Here is a 23,432-nt window from a genome sequence, read left to right as displayed (position 1 = left end):
CGGACGTGCCTCTATGGCAGAAACTTTGGACTAATTCTTTCGCGATGAGGCACGGACGTGCTTCAACGGGGCACGGACGTGCCTCCTCTGCTGCGCGTATCACTCATCTTAAATCAGTCATAACTTCATATCCGGAGCTCCGTTTGAGGCCTGTAATATATCGTTGGAAAGGTCTTCAAGTCTACTTTCCAATTCAATTTGAATCACTCCATTATCATTTTTATATCATAATTTATGAGAATAATAGTGAAAAGGTGTCATATTTGTCAAGTATTTCATCAACGTTTTGCTTCATTTTCACTCAATTAGCTCCGTTAATCCTGAAATACATCAAAAACAACGAAACAACCATAAAAGCATCGAATCATCGAAACTAAACCAAATTACACCAAAATGGACTAAAACACTCGACTAAGCTAACAAAACTAACTAAAAATAAGCTAACAAATATGCACAAAACACGACTTATCATACGTGGCGAGCTCTGGTTGGTCCACGTGGATGACACGTGGCAGCGTTTAATTGGTCCATGTGGCGGGAAAATTCCCCTAATCATAGCCCAACCCAACTAATAAAACAGATAGTATTATAAATATGCTAAGTTTGGTGTACTGTATAAATCTTCTACATTGATAACTCTTGGCTTTCTTACAATTGACTAAAAATGCAATATAAATTTCTAGTGTCTGATAATACTAAATTAGAAGCATAATTTTCCATATAACCATTTGAACTAAAACAAATATCAGATAAACATAATACTAGGATAAGTAAATTAACATCATTTCAATAATTTGATCAGTATGTTTAAAACCATTAAATATTAATCATGATTACTTGCATCTATGTATACCATGATTTGCATCTGTGAATATATTGAAATGTGGCTTTAGGAGCATAGAAAGGAAAATGACTACATGCATATATGTAAGAGAGTATAAGGAGGAGACAAAAGAATAATATCATATATAGTACAGTAGAGCTTGCTTAAGAATAGGATAAGTTATCCACTTGGAAAATTTTCACCATAATTTTTCTTCAATTCTTCTCTACCAATGGAATTGAGAATCTTAATAACAGGTGTCATCAGTAGACCTGGCAAATGGGTCATTCGGGTCGGGTATGAATCGGGTCATTCTGGGTCGGGTCAAGTTTGGGTCAAAAAGTTATCAGGTTAGGTTCGGATCGGGTCGGGTCATTTCAGGTTTTGGGTTGATTTCGGGTCGACTGATAATCAGGTCGGGTATCGAGTCAACACTTCGGGTCGAGTTCGGATCGGCTCGAGTTCGGGTCGGGTCGGGTCAATTTTTGGGTCAACTTCAGGTCGAGTAAACTTCAGGTCAGGTCATAGTCGGGTCGATGCATTGGGTTAAATTCAACTCTGTATATATATTTATTTATTTTTTGACGAGAAAATAACTATATTTATTAAGGCTACTTTTTTCATGGAATATAGTAATTGTTAGACTTTTATTGACCTTGTTTTTTTTTTTGTGTTTAGATTGAGAATCAATTTCAGGATCTCCTGAAACTAAGAGGGATGCTCTAACTAATTAAGTTATACCTCACTCTCTTATTGACCTTAGTTTTAATACTCTTATTATCATTGTCACTGTTCACTATTGTAATAATTTCTTTGTATTATTCTTATAATAATCTATAATATAATCTATGTTTTTTAAGTGCTCCATTAATTTTAACTGAACATACATTGATACATGTATGCAGGCATGCCAGTGCAGGAAATTGATCAGTAATAGACTTCCTATTATAATTATCAGTAATTTACATTATGGAAATTTACCAATTGAATATTCTTAAAATATTTATTGTGGTGGCGATTTCAACAAGTACACACAATGACACAAGAGTGACAAGACTATATTTTTTCTAATAAAGACTTAAAGAGTAGTAGCATGGATGGACGTCAAGTACACTTACTCACGCTGTGAACTTTTCTTAACCGATTCGATCAGATATATGTTATGACATGTTTCGTTTGAAATTAAATTTACTGCTAAATTGCAAATTAGGAGGTCAAACCAGCCAACATATACTCAATTTTATTTTTGTGACCGATTCAATCAAAAATAGGTTATAACATGCTTCGTTTGACAAAAATTTTATTGTTAATTAAGAATTCAAACAAGTCAACTTAAACTTAGTTGTAATTAGTTCTTAAAATTACATGCTTTAATGTATAATAATATATGTGATGAAGTACTTAAACATAAGGGTGGAAAACGACACAAAATTTTATTATAAATTTGATTAACAACATTATTGTAAACCTATCCGATTCCAATCAATTTTTTTCAAACGAAACTCATAACAAGGTTTTTCGTGTTTAAGGTAATTTGATCTCAAATTCAAACTTGATAAGATTAGATTAAACCTTTTTCGGGCTACTTAATAGCTCAGTCTCCGACTCTCCGGTCTAAATTACTTTACAGGATGTCTCATCACTATTAGTCTAGTATGAACTAATGAATTATGAAGTATTGCAGCTATGCTTCTCTCTATCTACTAGTCTACTACTCAATTAAACAACTAAACTAATGTAATAAATGAATATTACTTATTGATTGAATATAAGATCATTATCGTGCATTATATATTGGTGTTTATATTTATAAAAACAAAATTAATTTAGTTTTAAACTTATAATGACTGAGTGTTGGGTAATTGGTGCACAGTTGGCCAGTTGCACACAATATGATACTTCCTCCGTTTCTTTTTAGTTAACACATTTCTTTAGTCACATTTGCTGATGCATAACTTCAACCATTTATATCCTTAATCACCAATAATAAAAAATTATGAAAGTTGATATTTTGAAAATAAATATCGTGACGAATGTTACAAGATCTCACATGACTATATTTTTCATTACATATAAAACACAAAATACGGTCAAAAGGTGTGTGAATAAAGTCAAAACGTGTCAACTAAAAAAAACGGAGGTATTATTAATTAAGTGAAATATTCTCATATTCAGATGTAAGATTACGGACACACTTGTTGATCAATTAAAAATTTTCAAAATTTCAATTTTAACAAAGTTACAACTTAAAAGTGAAAATTTAAGAGGGAAACAAAAATAAAACGTTTAACTTGGTTAAAAATTGTGGGAAATTCTTCCCCTCCCCCCCCCCCCCCAAATGGCTAAAACTCCAAAAGTATTTCATTATGAGGATAAGAGGTAAATTATTAGCGGGAATACTCCCTCCAAATTTCCACGAGTAAAAGTAAAGTGACTAAATTCTAAATACAAAAAACAAAAATAAAAGTAAAACAATAAGGAAAAAAAAAAATCTACAGCCCTAGAATCTTCCTTAGATGTTTTCATTTTTTCATTCCATCCATTACTCCATTGAAGTCCAATCTCTCTCTTTTGTCTTCACTCTTCTCTAATCTCTACACACTTCATCTCATTTTCCATTGAAGCGTTTTTTACTCAATTGGCCTAGAAGAGTTTGTATTCCCAGAATCTCAGGTAATTTACTTCTATTTCTTAGATCTGATATATGTTATCTATCTAAAATTAGTTATTTAAAAAAATAAATCAATTGGTGGTTTCTATGGGATAAATCTTAATGCTACATTAGATAAATTCTGACGGTATTTCTCTCTTATTCTACATTTATTGAGTTGTATAAGAATGAATCATATTAATTTGTATTGCATTTTGTTGATTATATATAAATTTGTGCTTTATTTTTTAGGGTTAACTTATTTTTCCGTTAGATCTGTTTTAGAGTGATTAATGAGATAGAAATTGATGTTATGATTGATGGGGTTTTGAGCTTATTTCAATTGTCCATTATGTGGTTTGGTATGCAAATGGAAGAGTCCATTCGATTGATTAAACAACTAAACTAATGTAATCTATCTGCCTTATATAGTTATATTTGATAGGATACTCAATTCAGTGTACCATGTAGGCTGTTGCTGGGTTGTGGCAATCGCTAATAATTACATTCAATTTCGATTGCTATTTCTTTTTGCACCTTTGGCAAGGGTTTTACTATGCGTATTTTACTACTTCCTGTATTGTGGTTAACTACTCTTATATGTTATTTGGGCATGGCACTTTACCTTTGTTTCCATCGTTTGACTAGACGTTATACTTATATGCTTTGTATGGGCTAATTTAGATTTTTAGTTACATGTTGTTAACTTTTAAGGTGACCACTTTTCGAATTTTCATTCTTTCATTATCTGTTAGTTCAAGCAAGTTGCATTCTAACAAACAAATATCTTTTATAAGTGTGTTGACATGGCCTTAATTTGAATGTATATAAAAACAGAAGGTTGATTTTCCCTTTTTGATTGGTTTAGATATTATTATTTTGTCTCCACTGCAACATTTCAAATTGTGTGTGGATATTAGTTTTAGAATTATGATTCAGATATTTGAACATTATTGGATAAGAGATGCTACACCTTATCTTAATATGATAATAACTAATGATATTATTCTTGCTTTTTTTTGCAGCAATGGATGATCATATGATTTATGACGAGCCTATTATTTCACTAGAGGGAACAAAGGATGATTGTACACCAGAGGAAGAAGCCAATGTTCGTACACAAGAGGAAGAAGTCGGTGATCCTGAACTTACAGTTGAAAACAACAATGTGAGCACTATGGAATCTAGATTTCAAGCTGTAGATCGAAAAGAAACGGAGTCCAGTTTGGCCGGAATTCCTCACGTTTGACAAGACGGAATCTAGTGATGGGAAACATAGGTCAATTTGCAAACATTGCCAAAAAGCATCCTTCATAACCGACCCCCATTATGGAACCCAAAATATGCAAAGACATCTAAGAAAATGCAGTGCATATGAGAAATATATGAAAAACCAAGGAGGAAACGGTTCAAACAAAGGTAAAATTTTTAACCAAATTATGTACAGAAATCTGGTAGATAAAGCCATAATAAAACATGGGTATGTTTTCTCTTGGGTTGAGCATGATGGTAATAGAGAAATTCATGCATATTTAAGTGATAATGTAAAATTCATTTGTAGGAACACTGCTAAAGCTGATTGTTTAAAAATGCATAAAAATTTGAAGACTCAGTTAAAGAAAACACTAAGTAAAGTCTCTAGTCGTATCTCATTAACGTGTGATATGTGGATAATAATTGGAAATTAATTAGTACAATGCTTAACTTTAGTCATATTAATTCACCACACATTGGAAAGACCATGTATGCTGCTGTGTTGTCCATGCTTCAAGATTGGGGTATTGATGATAAGATTGTTTGCTTCACATTAGACAATGCCTCTAGTAATGATAGAATGATGCAAGATTATTTGAAGGAAACTCTACTTGCACGAGATGTTTTGTTGTATAATGGTGAGTTTTTTCATGTACGATGTGCTGCACATGTATTAAATCTCATTGTTAAAGATGGACTTAAGGTCATTGAACATATAGTTGAGAAAGTAAGACATTGTGTGAAGAAGGTAAAATATTCTGAAATAAGAAAAAAACACTTTTCGATCTTGTGTAAGTCTAGCTAAGATAAAAGAAACAAAATTATTGTGGCTTGATGTTCCTACGAGGTGGAACTCTATGTACATGATGCTTGATAGGGCTATCTTATATCATGAGGCTTTTAGGGAGATATCTGAAGTTCAAAAATGGTGTCCTACCTTTGAAGAGTGGGATGTTCTTGAGAAGATTCGAGATGTTTTAGAACCCTTCTATAAGATAACTAATTAAGATGTTTTCAGGAAGTGAGTATCCTACCTCAAATCTTTATTTTGGGAATGTTGGAAGATTCTCATGCTTTTGATAGAGTTGGAGCACGATGATGATGATGTTTTGAGGACAATGGCAATAGAAATGAAGAGCAAGTTTGATAAGTATTGATTTAACTCATATGCATAACAAGATGATTATGGCATGTTATTTTCATTTGCTATGATTCTTGATCCTCGTTGCAAATTATCAGTGCTAAAGTTTTGTTATGAAAACATATTTGGAGTTGTTGAGGCTACCTTGAGAGTTAGTGATCTCCATCTTAAGTTGGAGAAATTTCATAAGCTATATGCCCAAACTGGAACATCATCAACATTGAACAACAACACTGATATGGCACATGCCTCACATTCCAGAGCCTCCATAAGCAGCACTTTAACTGGAAACTACAAGCGAAAATTCAACTATTTTGCGGTAATTGTTCTTCTGTTATTTTAATCCTTTTGATTATCCTTCATTCTTAATCTATTGATTAGACTGTTTTTTTTACATATTTGCTTTCTGTTTTTCTTGTGTCCACTTTATTTTTTCTGTCAATTATAATCTTTATGATTATCCTTCATTCTTAATCTATTGATTAGACTGTTTTTTACATATTTGCCTTCTGTTTTTCTTGTGCTTACTTTATTTTTTCTGCCAATTATAATCCTTTTGATTCTCCTTCATTCTTAATCTATTGATTAGACTGTTTTTTTACATATTTGCCTTCTGTTTTTCTTGTGTTTACTTTATTTTTTCTGTCAATTACTGGTTTTTGATTAAGATTATAAGTTAAGTTTATGTTATAAGTTAAGTAGTTGTTATTAAGATTATAAGTTAAGTTTATGTTATAAGTTAAGTAGTTGTTATTAAGATTATAAGTTAAGTTTATGTTATAAGTTAAGTAGTTGTTATTAAGATTATATTATAAGTTAAGTTTATGTTGTTTTGTTTGGTGATGTGTTTTATGGTTTGTCGTTGACTCGTCGTGTTGAATTCAGGAATATGACGATAAAGATGCCTCATCTTCTTTTAGTAAGAGCACTAGGCGAAAAATACAAATGGGCACCGGTTCAAAACCCCCATTTAGCACTGGTTTTGAACAAGTCCTTATTTGAGGGATGCCAAAAACCAAAAGATTTCGCATCGGTTCAAAACCTTGAGGAACCTAAACTAGATCGTTGACATATTAGCTTTTTTGAAAAGAAAATGAGCATCAATATAAAGGCCTTTCTCATTTGGCCAGAGATATTTTGGCCGTGCCCCTGACAACCGTCGCTTCCGAATCAACTTTCAGTATTGGGAGTCGAGTTTTGAATAGATGGAAAAGTTCATCAATTCCTAAAAATGTGGAGGCTTTAATAACAACTCGTAGTTGGATGTACTCTTTTGAATGTAAGTATTTTATTATATTTTTAAAAAATATGTATATTCATATTCCTACATTTTTTAGACCTGTACATTCTTGTTTCTTTATTTTTGCATTTATAGTGTATTTGCTTATATTATTGTTTTTATATTTATGTAGCAAATGAGAATGATGGATTTTTTGGTTCTTATGTGGATTGGGCGGCGGCTCCAAGTGTTAAATGTCAACAATTTTAAGAGTCGAATATTGGAGTATAATTGTTTAGAATATTTTGTAATTTCATTTGGTATTGAACATTATGTTATGTATGCATTATCATTGTACTATTTTTTTCTAGACTTGTGAGCATTGTGACTTTTATTTCAAGCTTTAGTAAATTTTTTCTTAATCTTATGGACAAACTCCGTAGAATAGTCGTTAAATTTCAATCTTTTTAAGAATTTTTAATATTTTATAAAAAGAAAGGCCGAAGAAATCGAGAAAAGTAATGCCCAAAATATGTAAATTACTTACACTGTTACACATTACAAATTAATAAAAAAAACAAATTAAGTCAGTTTGATTGCGGTTATTTTCTGTTTTGGTTTGCTCAGGTCAAATCGTTAGCTTAAATAGATTCTTGTCATTTCAGGTATAAGGTAATCTTAGTTCGGGTCACTTTGGGTTCTAAGTCTATTTGGGTCAATTAATTCAAGTTAAAGGTCGGTTCACTTTGGGTATCTGGTCAACTTCGGGTCGGGTCAACTTCGGGTCTCAGGTCACTTCGGGTCTCCGATCAACTTCGGGTCGGATCATTTCGGGTCTCCGATCAACTTCGGGTCGGGTCAACTTCGGGTCAGGTCATTTCGGGTCGAGTCATTTTGGGTTTCGGGTCAAGGTCGGGTCAATTCCACTTCGGATCGGGTATGGGTCGGGTCGGGTTGATTTCGGGTTTCGGGTCATTCAGGTCAGGTCATGGGTCGGGTCATCGAGTCTGGGTCAGGATTGCCAGGTCTAGTCATCAGATACTATAAACCAAATTTTTATGCATGCAAATTAGAATTTCAAAATCCTAAATTTCTTAAACTCAAATTTCCAAATTAGACAAAACAATCCCACAAACTTGACGATCCAAAACTTCTTAAAAGAATTCTGAAAATTTATTTGGGAAAAATAAAACACAAAATTCATATTATCACATTTTAATTAAAATTATAAACTCAACAAATTCAACACTTTGATCGTGAAATTGACATCTTAATTAAAATTTGTAGATCATTCCAAAAAATAAATGTAAATTTTAGAGAAAAATACCTTTAATTTTCTGCGACTTATCACAAAAAATACGAAATTAGTACAAATTGTTGCAAAAAAAAAAAAAATCAAAAACAAAAAAAAAATGTTGAATTCATTTCCAATGATTCGTTTATAGTTCGCTCAAAGCAAAAAAGAGAGAAGTAAATTCAAAATATGCTAATATCTGGTTCTAATATGTAGAAATGGAGAAGATAAATTAATTTGGTGAGGAACAAAGAAGGAAAGAGAATTATGAGAGGTTGTTTAATAAAAACTGAAATTAAGGGTAGTAAGGAGAAAATGAAAATTAAATTCATACCTTAATTTGAATTGGGGAAGAAAAATGAAAATCATTACCAATCAATGGGAGCATAAACTTCGCCACAAAAAAATCATATATTATAGTCCTGCGCCCTTAAACCATCTTTTAATCAATAAATTGAAGAATCGTAGCCTCAACATCATCAAAGTTTGGACAAAATTAAAATACAAAAACTGATCAAATATGAGAAATTAAGGGGAAGGGAAATAACAAACTTACAACTAACCTTGAGATATCAGACATATTGTGAGAAGAAAGAAAGAGGATTGGTAAGGATTTGGAATTGGGATATTGGAATCAATTAATTTCAGAATCTACGGAGAACCTTAACAAAAAAAAGAAGAAGAAAAAAAATACAGAGAAGATAATATTGAATGAAGTTGAAGAACATACGAAAGATGAGATTCAAACCTTAAATTGAAATGTAGTAGAGACAAACTGAAATTTTTCAACGGAGGAGATGTATATATGAACTAATGAAGTGACGAAGTGTCGTGTGAATGAAACTGAAGAAAGATTGTTTCAAAAAGAAGTTGAAGAACATACGAAAGATGAGATTCAGACCTTAAATTGAAATGTAGAAGAGATAAACTGAAATTGTTCAACGGAGGAGATGTATATATGAACTAACAAAGTGACAAAGCGTCGTGTGAATGAAACTGAAGAAAGATTGTTTCAAAAAAGAAGTTGAAGAACATACGAAAGATGAGATTCAGACCTTAAATTGAAATATAGAAGAGACAAACTGAAATTGTTCGACGAAGGAGATGTATATATGAACTAACGAAGTGACGAAATGTAGAAGAGACAAACTGAAATTGTTCAACGAAGGAGATGTACATACGAAAGATGAGATTCAGACCTTAAATTGAAATGTAGAAGAGACAAACTGAAATTGTTCGACGAAGGAGATGTATATATGAACTAACGAAGTGACGAAATGTAGAAGAGACAAACTGAAATTGTTCAACGAAGGAGATGTACATATGAACTAATGAAGTGACGAAGCGTCGTGTGAATGAAACTGAAGAAAGATTGTTTCAAAAAAGAAGTTGAAGAACATACGAAAGATGAGATTCAGACCTTAAAATTAAAATGTAGAAGAGACAAACTGAAATTGTTCAACGGAGGAGATGTATATATGAACTAACGAAGTGACGAAGCGTCGTGTGAATGAAACTGAAGAAAGATTGTTTCAAAAAAGAAGTTGAAGAACATCCGAAAGATGAGATTCAGACCTCAAATTGAAATGAGAAGAGACAAATTGAATTTGTTCAATGGAGGAGATGTATATATGAACTAACGAAGTGACGAAGCGTCGTGTGAATGAAATTGAAGAAAGATTGTTTCAAAAAAGAAGTTGAAGAACATCCGAAAGATGAGATTCAGACCTCAAATTGAAATGAGAAGAGACAAATTGAATTTGTTCAATGGAGGAGATGTATATATGAACTAACGAAGTGACGAAGCGTCGTGTGAATGAAACTGAAGAAAGATTGTTTCAAAAAAATAAATTGAAGATTAAGGAGGATAACTGCTTCCTCAAAAAAAAAAAAAAATGATGGTGTGACACTCTAGATTTCTTTTAAATTTTCATGTTTTAAAGTAATAGTATTGATGTGATCACATTGTGTGACTCATTGATTGGCCTGCTGGCCACACACAAGACTTGTTAAATCTTATAATATCAATTATTTATAATCTTTGTTAATATTTAATTAAAGTTATTGATAATCAAATATACTCCAACTTTTAAAATCTAATCATGAATATATGCCTACATTATAAGCCTTGAAGGCTAACCTAGTGTATGTTCCTTAATTTTCGAAAAAATATTAAAAGCATCACAAAATTAACAAATAAATAAAAGCGGGAATACGTAGACGGCACTCACTCACTAGTCACTAGTGAAGTGAATCGTGAGTCAGGTGGGAAGATCCTATAACCTCGTTACACGAAATCTTTACACTTTTTTAAGAAAAAAAGCGATATTTTTTCAAGAATTTCCACGTTTACAACCCCAAATACAGTCACTGTCTTAGTAAGTGAATTAGACACTAATTCAGTAATTTGAGCAATCTTTATTGTTTAATTCTGATTATTCTGATTTATATATATATATAGTACTTATAATTGTTCCACATAATTATATGATTTTTTTTTGTATGATCAAATATTTTCAGAAAAATGGCATGTGAGCAAATGATATAATAAGAATTGGCAGAAATTTTGGGTGGAGAAGACGAAGATGAACGTTGCAGTGGGTGTTCAAGCAACAAATTCAGTTGGGTCACTTCTATTTTCAGCCAATAGGGTAATTTAATGCCTTTTAAAACTTATTTATTTATTATTTAATTTTTATAATTTGGCAATATTTGTTGAATTTTGGTGAAAAATGACAAATTGTTGAATGATTCTTTAATTTCTGCCAACAGTTTCAAATGGGTAATTTTTGATACCTGAAAGATTGTTTATTTCATTGAATTTGACATTTTTAGGTGAAAATTGAGAAGTTTTGTTGAATTATTGAAGGAATTTCAGTGGGAAATCATTTATTTTGGGGGAATTTGATGGTTAGATATTGCAGGAATTTGAGGTCTGCATAATTGCTTGAAAATGATGATATGATGAATGCTATAGCTATTAATCTGAATTGTGGAATTGAAATCAATTAGTAGCACTCACAAATTTTGCTGAAAATGAATTGTTTGCATTCTTTGTTTGTTGTATGTAACTGAAAAAGGAATTGTATAGATGGACTTGTTTCCCTTGCAAAACTTGATTTTGTAAGACTTGTAAGGCCTTCAAATGTCGGTCGTTGATTATTGGCGTTGGCCTATGTGAAGAAACATATGACCGTTTACTATTTTACAACATCCATCATTTGATTTTTGCACCAGCCATAAAAGTTAACTCATTTTTAATGACAACTTAAGCAAATTTACAGATATTGCTCTGTGAGTTTAAGGCAAGTAATATCCCTTTTAAATGGGTGTGTTCTGACTGTCCTTTGTGGTGCAAATAAGACCGGTGGATGATAACAATTACTTGTTCACAATTGTATCGGTATATTGACATAATGAGCGGCTGTTTTGATGGAATTGTGTGTTAGTGCATGACATGATTTGCCTTACATTTAAAAAAAAAAATTAAAAATATAGATCTTGCATTTTAAGCTTATAAGTTTTGTATTGCAGCTGGGTGTGCACAAAGCTAACTAAGAAAGAAAGAAATGAGTATGGCTGTATGTGTAAACTAGTAATCAGCTTGGAGATCTTGAATTGAGCTATTTTCCATGCACTATAGCTCATCGTGCAAAGATAATGGACTGGCTGTTGTGTGAGGAAATGTAAGGGTGATTAGAAAGTGAGATGATTGTGGAAGGGCTTTGTCATATTGCTAAACATCAAATATTGTTCTTTCCCATTCCTCCCACCATCATTTAAATTTAGCAGCAAGAAGTGAAGAGTATAATGAGTTTCCTAACATCCCTCTGTCTGTCATTTTATCATTTTCTTACACTAATTTGATTTTGTGCCTCTCCCTTCATTTTGTATCTTTTGATTTTGGTGACTAAGTACTTAATGTTCTTGCACTGATATAAATAAAATTGTTGGCCTTACTTTTAACTTGATATAACATCCTGTCAAGGTTTATGGTGGAGTATTCTTTTTTGATGTGGTCTTTCTTATTTTCTTTTAATGTCAATTCATATTTTACATGCAAATGCTAGGATCTTGTTGTCGGTTGTTCCACTAAAGACTGCTAGCTATTTTACAGGGCTCAACAAGCAAAGAATTAATTTTGGCACAGACATCAGCATTGAACTGTGGTTCAAAAAATCTGTTCAGGCACAATACCTTGCATTCTAAGTCAAAAGTTGACGTAGTGCAGAGAGTATGTTTTCAATACTGAGATGCAACTTTTTGGATCCCATGAGTATTTTATGATGCTTGAAGTAATCATCTGTATATTAGGTAGTTGAAGAGGTTACTGAAATGATTTTCATCAGATTTTCATCTCCAAAGTTGAAGATCTCATCGACATCTTGCAATAACTGAGTAGTGCTGAAAATTTAATTGTTTTTATCGATGTCCCAATATTTCCTGTAAACCCTCACTGTACTGAAAATTTGTCTAGATGCAGTAGCTTACAAATGCCCATTTTCTTTGATAGATGAAGTATTGTCCTGCAATCTCAGCCAGTGCAACTGAAAGCAGTCAAACAATGGAAAATGCTGAAGTAGAGACAGAAAATCTGGGAATCCTGGATGTGGATCCTTCCTTGGAACCCTACAAAGATCATTTCGAATACAGAGTGAAGAGATATGTGGATCAAACTCAGCTCATTGAAAATTACGAAGGTGGTCTTGAGCAATTTTCTCAAGGTGATATTCTTATCTGCACTGACATCGCTGTTTAAACACTAATCTTTTAATTAGTTCAAGTATCCAGTCAATGCATCAACCGTAAATGATGTCTCTGTGTTGTATTAAGTCAAGAATGTATGGTTCTTGCCTATAGCCTGTCTATGCTGCCACCATTTGTCACCATGTAGCTTGGCATGTGGGAATATTAGTTATATATTCATCTTATTTATGATAATTGTATAGGATACTTGAAATTTGGTTTCAATCGTGAAGAAGGGAGCATTGTTTATCGAGAATGGGCTCCTGCTGCTCAGTAAGTTTGTTACAGGTTTAAACGACTTTAATTTGTTTAAGCTGAGATCTCTGGTTTTTCTAAATCTCTAAAATATCATAACTTTTCTCATTGATCTAGGGAGGCTCAACTTATCGGGGACTTCAATGGGTGGGATGGTTCCAACTACAAGATGGAAAAGAACCAGTTTGGTGTTTGGAGCATTAGAATACCAGATTCAGGTGGAAAATCCATTATTCCTCACAATTCAAGAGTTAAGTTTCGGTTTAAGCATGGAAATGGAATTTGGGTTGACCGAATTCCGGCATGGATCAAATATGCCACGGTGGATCCCTCACGATTTGCAGCACCATATGATGGGGTATACTGGGAGCCTCCTCCTGAAGAAAGGTACTGGTTAAATCCACACAGAACTGCATTATATATAATGGAGTGAGATTTGCTAACTCAGTTTATTTTTCATAATGCAAGCTACCAATTTCAGCATCCTCGTCCTCCAAAACCAAAAGCTCCTCGAATATATGAGGCCCATGTTGGAATGAGTAGCTCAGAGCCACGTGTAAATTCATATAGGGAATTTGCAGATGACGTTTTGCCTCGCATTAAGGCAAACAATTATAATACAGTGCAGTTGATGGCCGTCATGGAGCATTCCTACTATGCTTCATTTGGATATCATGTGACAAACTTCTTTGCCGTGAGCAGTAGATCTGGAAACCCTGAGGACCTTAAGTATCTGATTGACAAGGCTCACAGCTTAGGTTTACGAGTATTGATGGATGTTGTTCACAGCCATGCCAGCAACAATGTTACCGACGGTTTGAATGGTTTCGATGTTGGACAAAGCTCACAGGAGTCATACTTTCATACTGGAGACCGTGGTTATCATAAGCTTTGGGATAGCAGGTTGTTCAATTATGCAAACTGGGAAGTTCTTCGGTTCCTTTTATCCAACGTAAGGTGGTGGCTTGAAGAGTATAGATTTGATGGTTTTCGTTTCGATGGAGTAACCTCCATGCTATATCACCATCATGGAATTAACATGGGTTTCTCTGGAAATTATAATGAGTATTTCAGTGAGGCAACAGATGTTGACGCAGTGGTTTATCTGATGCTGGCCAATCGTTTGATTTACAATATTTTTCCTGATGCTACAGTTATTGCAGAAGATGTTTCTGGTATGCCTGGATTATGTCGCCCTGTTTCTGAAGGGGGAGTTGGGTTTAACTATCGCCTAGCAATGGCTATTCCTGACAAGTGGATTGACTACCTGAAAAATAAGAAGGATGAAGAATGGTCCATGAATGAAATCATGTTAAGCTTGACTAATAGAAGATACACTGAGAAGTGTGTAGCTTATGCTGAAAGTCATGATCAGGTCCATGTTCTTTTTTTTCTGTGAAATGGATGCCTCTTTGCAGCTTATTTAGTTAAAATACTATTGTCTTGAAAATAATCTTCACTTCGCTTCATAATTCAAGAATTACAAAAAGCACTTCCTTTCACTTTTGGACTACTGAATACGAATAAAGAGTACATGTTTGTATTTCTTGTAAAGTCAATATATATATTTTTTTTATCTGTCGTTTTCCTTTATTATATCCTTTAATTATACATGTCTGATGATTTTAATTTCATTTTCTGCAGGGAATAGTTGGAGATAAAACAATGGCTTTTTTGCTAATGGATCAAGAAATGTATACTGGAATGTCCTGCCTGACAGAAGCTTCTCCCATAGTTGACAGAGGGATTGCACTTCATAAGGTTTGCTTTCTGTCACTTTTTTTTTTCTACATAATAATCTAAATTAATTAAGGGTAAATTTTTCTTAAATTTCTTATCCTGAAGGCTAGATTTGGATATTATTCTAAGAATCATTCAACTGTTCTGCAGATGATACATTTTATTACAATGGCCCTTGGAGGGGAAGGTTACCTTAACTTCATGGGTAATGAGGTAAGCAGTTGAGGCTGAGTCGCTGAGATCTTGTTAAAATGTTGGATCTAGGGCCTACAGGATTCCATTCTTTCTAAGAAAGTGTTGTGATGTCTAAAGGGATAAAACTACATGTCTACATACCTTCTACAATGTATGGAAAACCTGTTTGAGTTCAGAGTAATGTAATGCATCAATTAATAACTTAATCAGAACATAATGTTTTTGTATAATTTATGTTTTTCTTCTTGGGTTGTAATGCATCCTCTATTGATTGCCAGTTTGGCCATCCTGAATGGATTGACTTCCCCAGAGAAGGAAATGGTTGGAATTATGACATGTGCAGACGTCAGTGGAACCTGCTTGATACAGATCACCTGAGATACAAGGTATTAAAATCCACACCTGTCTTCATTTAAAAAAAAAAAAAAAAAAAAAAAAAAAAAAAAAAAAAAAAAAAGAGAGAGAGAGAGAAAAAGCACACACACCTGTTGAAACACAAAAGACATTTTACCATTTTGAAGCGATCAAGCTTCAAACTGTGTTCTTGAGTGCTCTAGAGTTAGACATAAAACATGAGAGCTGGCTGGTCATCTACTCTCTGAGTTTCTGATTGTCATTAACATCAAATGATGTTTTTAGAAATGAGGTCTTAATCACAGTTTTTGGTTTTCTTCTGTCCAGTTCCTGAATGCATTCAATCGTGCCATGAATTTGTTGGATGAGAAATTTTCGTTTCTTTCTTCATCAAAACAAATAGTCAGCAGTACAAATGAAGAAGATAAGGTACTGGGTACTTGAAGCAAACTTCAATTCTCATATGTGCAGCCTTTAGCTGATGTCTATGCAATTCATTAATTTGCAGCAAAAGTACTCACATCGTTGACATAATAATGATGACAATTCCCTGTACAATATATGACATATATTCAAAATTTTACAGGTTATTGTGTTTGAGAGAGGCGATTTGGTCTTTGTCTTCAACTTCCATCCAGAGAATACATACGAAGGGTAAATAAATTCTCATGTGATATTTATGTTGTGAGAATTTTAATGCTTCTAATCATTTTTGTAATAAATCTTTCATAAGTTATTTAACTATTTTGCTGATGATTTTCCCACAAATTTCCCTTTCTAGAATTATTTTATGTGTGATTTTCATATGCAGTTACAAAATTGGGTGTGATCTGCCTGGAAAGTATCGTGTTGCACTTGATAGTGATGCTTTGGACTTCGGTGGAAGAGGAAGGGTAAGGACTAAGGATGTAGCTGGTTGTACACCATATTGTATTGGCTTCTCAAACAAGAAGATTTCATATAACTTAAAACTCAATTAAATTTTAACCTTTGTTTGACCATGGATGAGCAATTGTGTGCAATATTTTTTTTTATATGCAGGTGGGTCATGACGTTGATCATTTCACAAATCCTGAAGGAATACCAGGAGTTCCTGAAACAAATTTCAACAACCGTCCTAATTCCTTTAAAGTCCTATCACCAGCTCGTACATGTGTGGTATGCATCTACACATTTTACTCTCTTGCTACATTGGATGAAAACAAACATAGTTCATCTGCTAGCTTTTTTTTTTTTTTTTTTTTTTTTTTGACAGGTAGTTCATCTGCTAGCTTAAAATAAACTTTATGCTGTCAGACATCTATGATTTTGCCTGTTTCCAAAGTTAACATAGTAGCTGTGTTTTAAAATCCTCAAGTCTCAGCCAGAATCAAGAAATGTGATTATGTGGTGCTCTTGGTTTTGATTAATGCATAAATTTTTTTTTTCTTTAGGGCCATAAATTCAGATGATTTCACATTACTCTTTCAGTTCTATCTGCCTAATAATAAAAAAATTTACTACTGATTCATTAATGAACCAAACTTGAGTATCTTTTGGTTAAATAGAACAGAAAGGAGAGAAGTTGAGGGCTGCCAATCGGAATGATGATCTTTGCTTCTTGTTGGTTGCCCAGCTGTTAAGAATCAGCTTGACTTCAGATAATCCCATTAATCGCCAACCCACAATATTTTGAAGTCCTATTGGGGGAGGAGGATGGGGGTGAACAGGATTGTGCACACGACACAAACACCTCTAGTGAGACTGCCTTGTTTTTCCACTAACCTATGAACTCTATACACATCAAGAGCTAGTCATATCTCTGCCAAATAAATGGTTGTGTTGCACAATCAAGTTCTTGCTACATTAATTAGCAGTACAACAATCTCACGATGCCTAAATGATTGGGCGGTTGTGATTTTGAGAATCAATAATGAGAAATTTAGTTTTCTAATTGTTGAGTGGTTGGAAGATAATCAATGCACCACGTCAATGGTGCAACTGTCAAGCTGGTTATGTTGTTTTCCTTGCCCTGGTCTTATTGAGTAACAAAGTATATGTTCATTCCTATAAGTACAGCCATTTTTTAACTATCTCCTTTGTTCCATAGGCATATTACAGAGTAGAAGATTATCCAGATGAGACTGTCGCAACCACTACCATTGTTGCTGATAGTCTAGAAGAAGAGACTGATGGAGCCGAGGATGTTAGCCCTGTACTAAAAAAATCAGCTCCCGTGGAAAAAAGTGCTGCTCCAAGCTTAGAGGATATTCCATCAACAGAAAAGATCATGGTTAGTGGACAGCCCGGTGACTCAGATTGTAATCCCTCCACAGCAAGTGACTTTAAAATCAGTGTACCTCTTCTGTCATCCACGCACTTTCCTTTTGTTCGTGGCTACCTCTTAGTGTAAATAAGTAGCTAGATTGCTTACATGGTTATGTAATTGCAGTTTCATCATGTAATCATGGGAGAGAACGAATAAATCAAATCGAAGAGTTTTGTTACCAATATGTAATTGTGAAAGTAAAATTTCAGCAAGGAGCTATGCCAAAAAGTCAAGACGCTCACAAGTTCCAATTTAATCTGTTAATTTGAGTATTTAGGCCAAGTTGGGGTCAGGTCAATTTAGGTTGCGAGTCAAACTTGGATTAAGTCATGTTTAGTCAATCTAGCCTCTAGCTCGGGTTTAGGTTCGGGTCAGGTCAAGTTGGGTCATGTTATGTTAGGTAATTGACTCTTTTGAAAGTAAGCTGACTTCGATTCAAGTCAAATTCAGGTTGGGCTTAATTACCCTGAGTTGTATCGAGTCAAGTTTGGGTGGTTCCCTAGCTAGTAAATTTGAGTCCAGGTCATCTTTGAATTTAAGTCACATTCAAGTTGAATCAATATTAATTTGTTCAAGTTTGAACCTATGTAATTACGCTTTCTATAATTCAAATAATTCAACTGTTATGATAAGAACAAAATGTAACAATGTGTTGTTAAGCCAAAATCAAAGCCTATGTTAGTAAAACAATTTTGTAGTTTTATCACAGTAATCAAATTAAACTTGAGCTCTTTTTTTTTTTTTTTTTTTTTTTTTTTTTTTTTTTTTATTTTTTTTTTCTTTTGGGGACAAAACTTGAGCTTAATTTTGATTGAACTTGTTTCAGAATTAAGTAAAAAATAAGTTGGGTTGATATTTACCAATCTATTTAATATTAAGATGAGTTAACAATGATGAGTCGAATTAGATCGAGTTACAAATCAATGGATCACCTTGGGTCGATATACAAATTACCAATAATAACAACGTACTAAAAAGCAAATATGGAGTAGCTTAATGGATATTGCCTTAAAACTGGCCTTTGTAGAACTAAACACAGTACAGAGTACATCCCTTTTTCTTTTTCTTTTTCTTTCTTTTTATTTTTATTTTTTATATTATTTTTATTGTTTTTAATATTTGGTCTTCTAGCCGATGACGTGGATCGTAGCTCTTTCTTTTCTTTTCTTTTCTTTTTTTCTTTTTAAATATCATCCTAAACATGGAAGGTGATAATCCATCCGTCCAAAAAAACTTAAAATAATCCCAAGCCGTCGGATTGACTTGACCGTTACACGCTCCTACACCTTTAAAAATTTCAAACAGCCGCCCGTTGTCACTGTAATTCCATTACAATAATATTTCTCAAACGTCCACAATCATCAAACCAAAAACCCAAAACTAGAACCCTAATTTCAGAATCAGTAAAACTTGTTAGACCAAGTTCTTCAAATTTTTCAAGGTCAAAATTAATTAAAAATTCTATCTTTCATACTTATGCTACTTTATTTTCCATTATTTTTCTCATTTATAAATCTTGGAATTATATTTATTAATACCCATTTTGTTGCTCTTTTTTTTCTCTGTATGTTTTGTTGTTTCAGGATGAAATCTGATCGGAAACCACCGCTTGCAAGATCTCCGATGACGCTTCGCGGCCGTCGTCCTCTTCAACCACCCAATTCCAATATCATCGCCAACACCCCTCTTCGAACACCAGGTTAATTTCAATTCAAAGTTTTCTTTTTTTTTTTTTTTTTTTTTTTTTTTTTTTGTTGGTGGGTTGATGATATATATAATTGGTGAAATGTAATTTAGTACAAGAAAATTGATGATACCGTTTGTTTATTTGTAATCATTAATTAATAACACCAATCGACGTGTGTAGTTAGACACTTAGACTATAAGGTTGTGTATGTCAAAATTATATCTGACTTGGAATGTATCCAAGAAAATCTGATGGATTTTTTCTTTATTTTGGGTGTTCTTGATATTTGTTTTTCTTTAATTGTTGTTAATCAGAAATGAACCTACATAATTTTTTGATTGTTTTTTCTGGGTTCTAATTATATTTAAAAACTTTGGAATTATAAAGAAAATGAATTAATTTATTGTTAATCAGAAATGAAACCGTATAATTTGATAAGGTATGCTTTTCAGGGCTCTGATTATTTTTGTGTGATGATTATATTATTATACTCTGTTTTTCAACAGAATATGTATTATATGCTTTAATATGGGCTAATTTTGTTATTTTTTTAAAAAAATATCTGTAATTGCAGCTATGATGAACAAATCCCAGATGAAAGGATCAGAAAATATGCCAGAAAACAACACAGTTTCTTGTGAATTGAGGGCATTAGCAAAGATGGTTCAAGACGAGCTCAGCGCAATCAACACGAAAAATACTGAATTTGGCAGTCATTCATCAATTGGAGGTACTAATCAGTTTGAGAGGGGTCGATTTTACAATGCTTATTCAGAGAGAAGGAATGAAAGGCTAAGGAAGAAACAGAGTGAAACAGATGATGAGCCTAAACCTGCTTATAATTTGGGTGTTAAACTTGATTCTACTACTAAGAAGAAGGATACTAGGAAGAAGGCTGACAGTCTTAAAAAGACGATGATGGCGGCGGCTACTTACTCTTCTGTGGATCGTAGCGAGCACCCAAGGTATGCTTTGAGGAGCACCGCCAAGAAGCCTCCACTTCCGGTGGCACCGATGAATGTCGATGAGACGGCGAGGAAGGCTCCTAGTACAAGAACTAGGAGGAAGTAAGGGGAAAGGAATATAGATTTTAGACAAAATTGAGGAAAGATTTATTGATATGTAACATTTCATTTCTATGGGTGGTAGAATTGCTATGTCAAAGTTGCTGATGGATGAGCTTTACTCATGGAACATTATAATGGTAGATGTTTTGCTTGTATGTTGTAGTCCATCTATGGTGGACATCATAAAATTTTTATCAAGTCTTGGAACAATTAATTCGGTGATTTTCAAATTGAATCTTCTATTGGTAGGCGTGTTGCGTACCTAACAAAAATAACTTACAAGACCACTACTATCGAATCCCGAGAGACTTATGGTTTGACTAATTAGACAGACTCAAATAAATACTAAGCAAGTAACCAAAGTAATAGTGAGAATTAATAACTAAAAATAATTAAAACGATTAAAGCTAAATAATATGACAAATCAAATGCTAAAAACATCCAAGATCAAGCATCACCACAAATACAATTAACGCAATAGTCGTTCAATGAGGAAAAGTAATCCCTAAATAGTATCAATGGTCTCTCCTGAGTTATCAATGGCTTCTCTAATCACAATCAAGCCTACTTCCGTGGAATCATGTAAATTAAAGACTTTGAGCACATTACTCTAACTTCCTAATCATCCATTCAACTACTCTCGTGATGAACTTAAAACCCTTAATTGATTTATTCAAACCCGTTAAAACCCAACTCCCGTTGCGATAAAAACAATGGATTAATAACAATACTAATTATCCCTAATCTAGTATTGGCATGAGCACAATCGGTTAAGCATATCAATTGCAATTATCATTAGAGAATTTAAAGAATTAAATCATGCATTAATCATATTCGGCTTCCACTAGATCTTGGAATAAAGAAACTACTTACACATAGTAATGAAAACAATAACAAGAATTAAGAAAAACATAATTAACAATCAAAGGAATTAAAGAGAATAAGAAAATACCGAATCTTGAATTACGAGAGATAAATGAAGAATCTTGAGTGCATATTCTTAAATTACGATGAAAATAAAGTCTAGAGAGAAAACTAGGGTTCTAAGATGATAGATAATGAAATTATAATGCTAAAAGTATTTATAATAAAGCTAAAAGATAGGATAAAATAAGGAAGAAATCGGATGAAAATCGATCAAATTCGTCTAGGCATGGGCGTGCCACACAGGACATGCCCGTGCCTAAAGTCAGAAACAATTTTTCTTCAACTTCCAGCGAGACATGGGCGTGTCTAATTCTGACATGGGCGCATCTCGCTGGAATGGCACCCACTGCAGCTACATCACTCGTAAAGACATGGGCGTGTCACATCTTGGCATGGGCGTGTCTCGCTGGGACAACTCCACTCGACGAGGCATGGGCATGCCTCAAATAAAACTTCAAACATTGGCCTTCTAAGCGAATTGCAAGCTATGATCAAGATCCGCAACTTCGTAAAACTTTCAAATAGCTTCGTTAAATCCTGAAATACATCAAAAACAACGAATCTACCCATAAAAGCATCATATGATCACAACCAAACCAAATCAAGCCAAAACAAGCTATGAAAAACTAATCTAGACTTGAAAACTACCTAAAAAGACCCTAAAATCATGCACAATACACGACTTAACAAACTCTCCCAAGTTAGACCAATGCTTGTCCTCAAGCATTGAACCGTGGAACACAAGAAGAGTTGGATTTCCCCTCAAGCAAGAATACATGTGCCAACGAATTAAAACCAAGTGAAAAACAAGAAATGTAAGTCATTGATTATAGAACCACCATAAACTTCAAGCACTCGGAATTGACAACCAATCTTACCACACATCTCCCCTAACCAACTCAGTCATATATGAATAGCATATTACTTTAGTTGTGCAAAATAAAACAAACAAGGCACTCATGTCTTTACAAGGGTTAAAATAAGAAATCACTCATCCTAATTGCAATTATGCACGTCGACTTCATGGAATTATCCTCTTTAGATTTGCTAATAGATTTTCTGCACTTGTAAAAAGAAGACGCAACCACGGAAATCAAGAATTTCTTAAAAAGGGTAGGCTTGGTTAGTAGCAAGATTGGATGATGTTATTTGGAATGTGGTGCTAAAAAAACAATAAAAAATTCTATTCCCACTACATAATCCAATTCTATTCCCACTTTTATCCTCCGAACTTCATATACAAAGTTGCCCTTTTATTTCACACTTTTTTTTTTTCCTTTTTCTTTTCTTTTGAGACTCATTTTTCTCTTGGAACTCTCATTTGAATTTTTTGTTTTTATTTCTTTTTTTGAGAATTCCTTCTGACATAGTAGCACGAATGAGACTATAATTGTTCCCTTTTTCTTCTTTTGCTGCTATATTTCTTCAACTAAATTTTTTTCTAAACTCAATTTTTTTTCTCTTTTTCAGAGTTCTTTTTTTTTTCCTCTGTTTTTTCTTGCACTGAACACTTCATTCCACACGTCACTCAATGGGGCTTGAAATATACAATAATTCACCTTCAAAGTAAAACTTACAAAAAGGCTCTATGGCTTTAACGTAAGGCATCAAGAAAAGAGTAATCACGGCTCAAAGTGGCTCAACCTAAGAGAAGAGGTGATCATTGGACGGGCCGGGCAGGAGCTAAAAAAATTTGCCCACTTCTCGGGCCGGAATTTTTGCCCAAACCCGCCCCAAATGGTCGGGCCGTGTGGGCTTTTCGGGTCATTTTC

General features: G+C 33.5%; 2 protein-coding genes across 3 annotated transcripts; both read left to right on the top strand.

Moving 5' to 3' along the window:
* Positions 1-10,614: 10,614 nt before the first annotated feature.
* On the top strand, positions 10,615-18,207 carry LOC110719784 (1,4-alpha-glucan-branching enzyme 1, chloroplastic/amyloplastic-like). 2 transcript variants are annotated; one of them, XM_021898761.1, is made up of 15 exons: positions 10,615-10,759; positions 10,902-11,032; positions 12,499-12,615; positions 12,895-13,105; positions 13,331-13,400; positions 13,500-13,769; positions 13,851-14,757; positions 15,027-15,143; positions 15,273-15,335; positions 15,596-15,703; positions 15,999-16,100; positions 16,258-16,325; positions 16,483-16,564; positions 16,713-16,829; positions 17,761-18,207. In XM_021898761.1, the coding sequence occupies exons 2-15, from the start codon at positions 10,967-10,969 to the stop codon at positions 18,061-18,063; spliced, it is 2,601 nt and encodes an 866-aa protein (XP_021754453.1). In that variant the 5' UTR covers positions 10,615-10,759; positions 10,902-10,966; the 3' UTR covers positions 18,064-18,207. The 2 variants fall into 2 exon arrangements, with proteins under 2 accessions (XP_021754453.1, XP_021754454.1); XM_021898762.1 differs by lacking the exon at positions 10,615-10,759 and having other exon boundaries at positions 10,844-11,032.
* Positions 18,208-18,757: 550 nt separating this feature from the next.
* On the top strand, positions 18,758-20,963 carry LOC110719783. The gene is made up of 3 exons (XM_021898760.1): positions 18,758-19,420; positions 19,563-19,678; positions 20,241-20,963. Exons 2-3 carry the CDS (start codon positions 19,564-19,566, stop codon positions 20,735-20,737), a joined length of 612 nt encoding a protein of 203 aa, XP_021754452.1. The 5' UTR covers positions 18,758-19,420; position 19,563; the 3' UTR covers positions 20,738-20,963.
* Positions 20,964-23,432: the final 2,469 nt, after the last annotated feature.

The sequence above is a fragment of the Chenopodium quinoa genome, unplaced genomic scaffold, assembly GCF_001683475.1.
Source record: "Chenopodium quinoa cultivar QQ74 unplaced genomic scaffold, ASM168347v1, whole genome shotgun sequence".
Classification (NCBI taxonomy): domain Eukaryota; kingdom Viridiplantae; phylum Streptophyta; class Magnoliopsida; order Caryophyllales; family Amaranthaceae; genus Chenopodium; species Chenopodium quinoa.
Note: the sequence above shows the minus strand (reverse complement) of the source record. Positions and strands in the feature narration are given on the sequence as shown.

What these genes read in the sequence shown, in the direction of transcription:
- LOC110719784 (XM_021898761.1), top strand. Translation starts at nt 10,967, where the DNA reads ATGAACGTTGCAGTGGGTGTTCAAGCAACAAATTCAGTTGGGTCACTT. An exon ending in GAATGGGCTCCTGCTGCTCA is followed by an intron (nt 13,401 to 13,499) that starts GTAAGTTTGTTA and finishes TCATTGATCTAG; the next exon opens with GGAGGCTCAACTTATCGGGG. An exon ending in CACCAGCTCGTACATGTGTG is followed by an intron (nt 16,830 to 17,760) that starts GTATGCATCTAC and finishes TTTGTTCCATAG; the next exon opens with GCATATTACAGAGTAGAAGA.
- LOC110719783 (XM_021898760.1), top strand. Translation starts at nt 19,564, where the DNA reads ATGAAATCTGATCGGAAACCACCGCTTGCAAGATCTCCGATGACGCTT. An exon ending in CACCCCTCTTCGAACACCAG is followed by an intron (nt 19,679 to 20,240) that starts GTTAATTTCAAT and finishes CTGTAATTGCAG; the next exon opens with CTATGATGAACAAATCCCAG.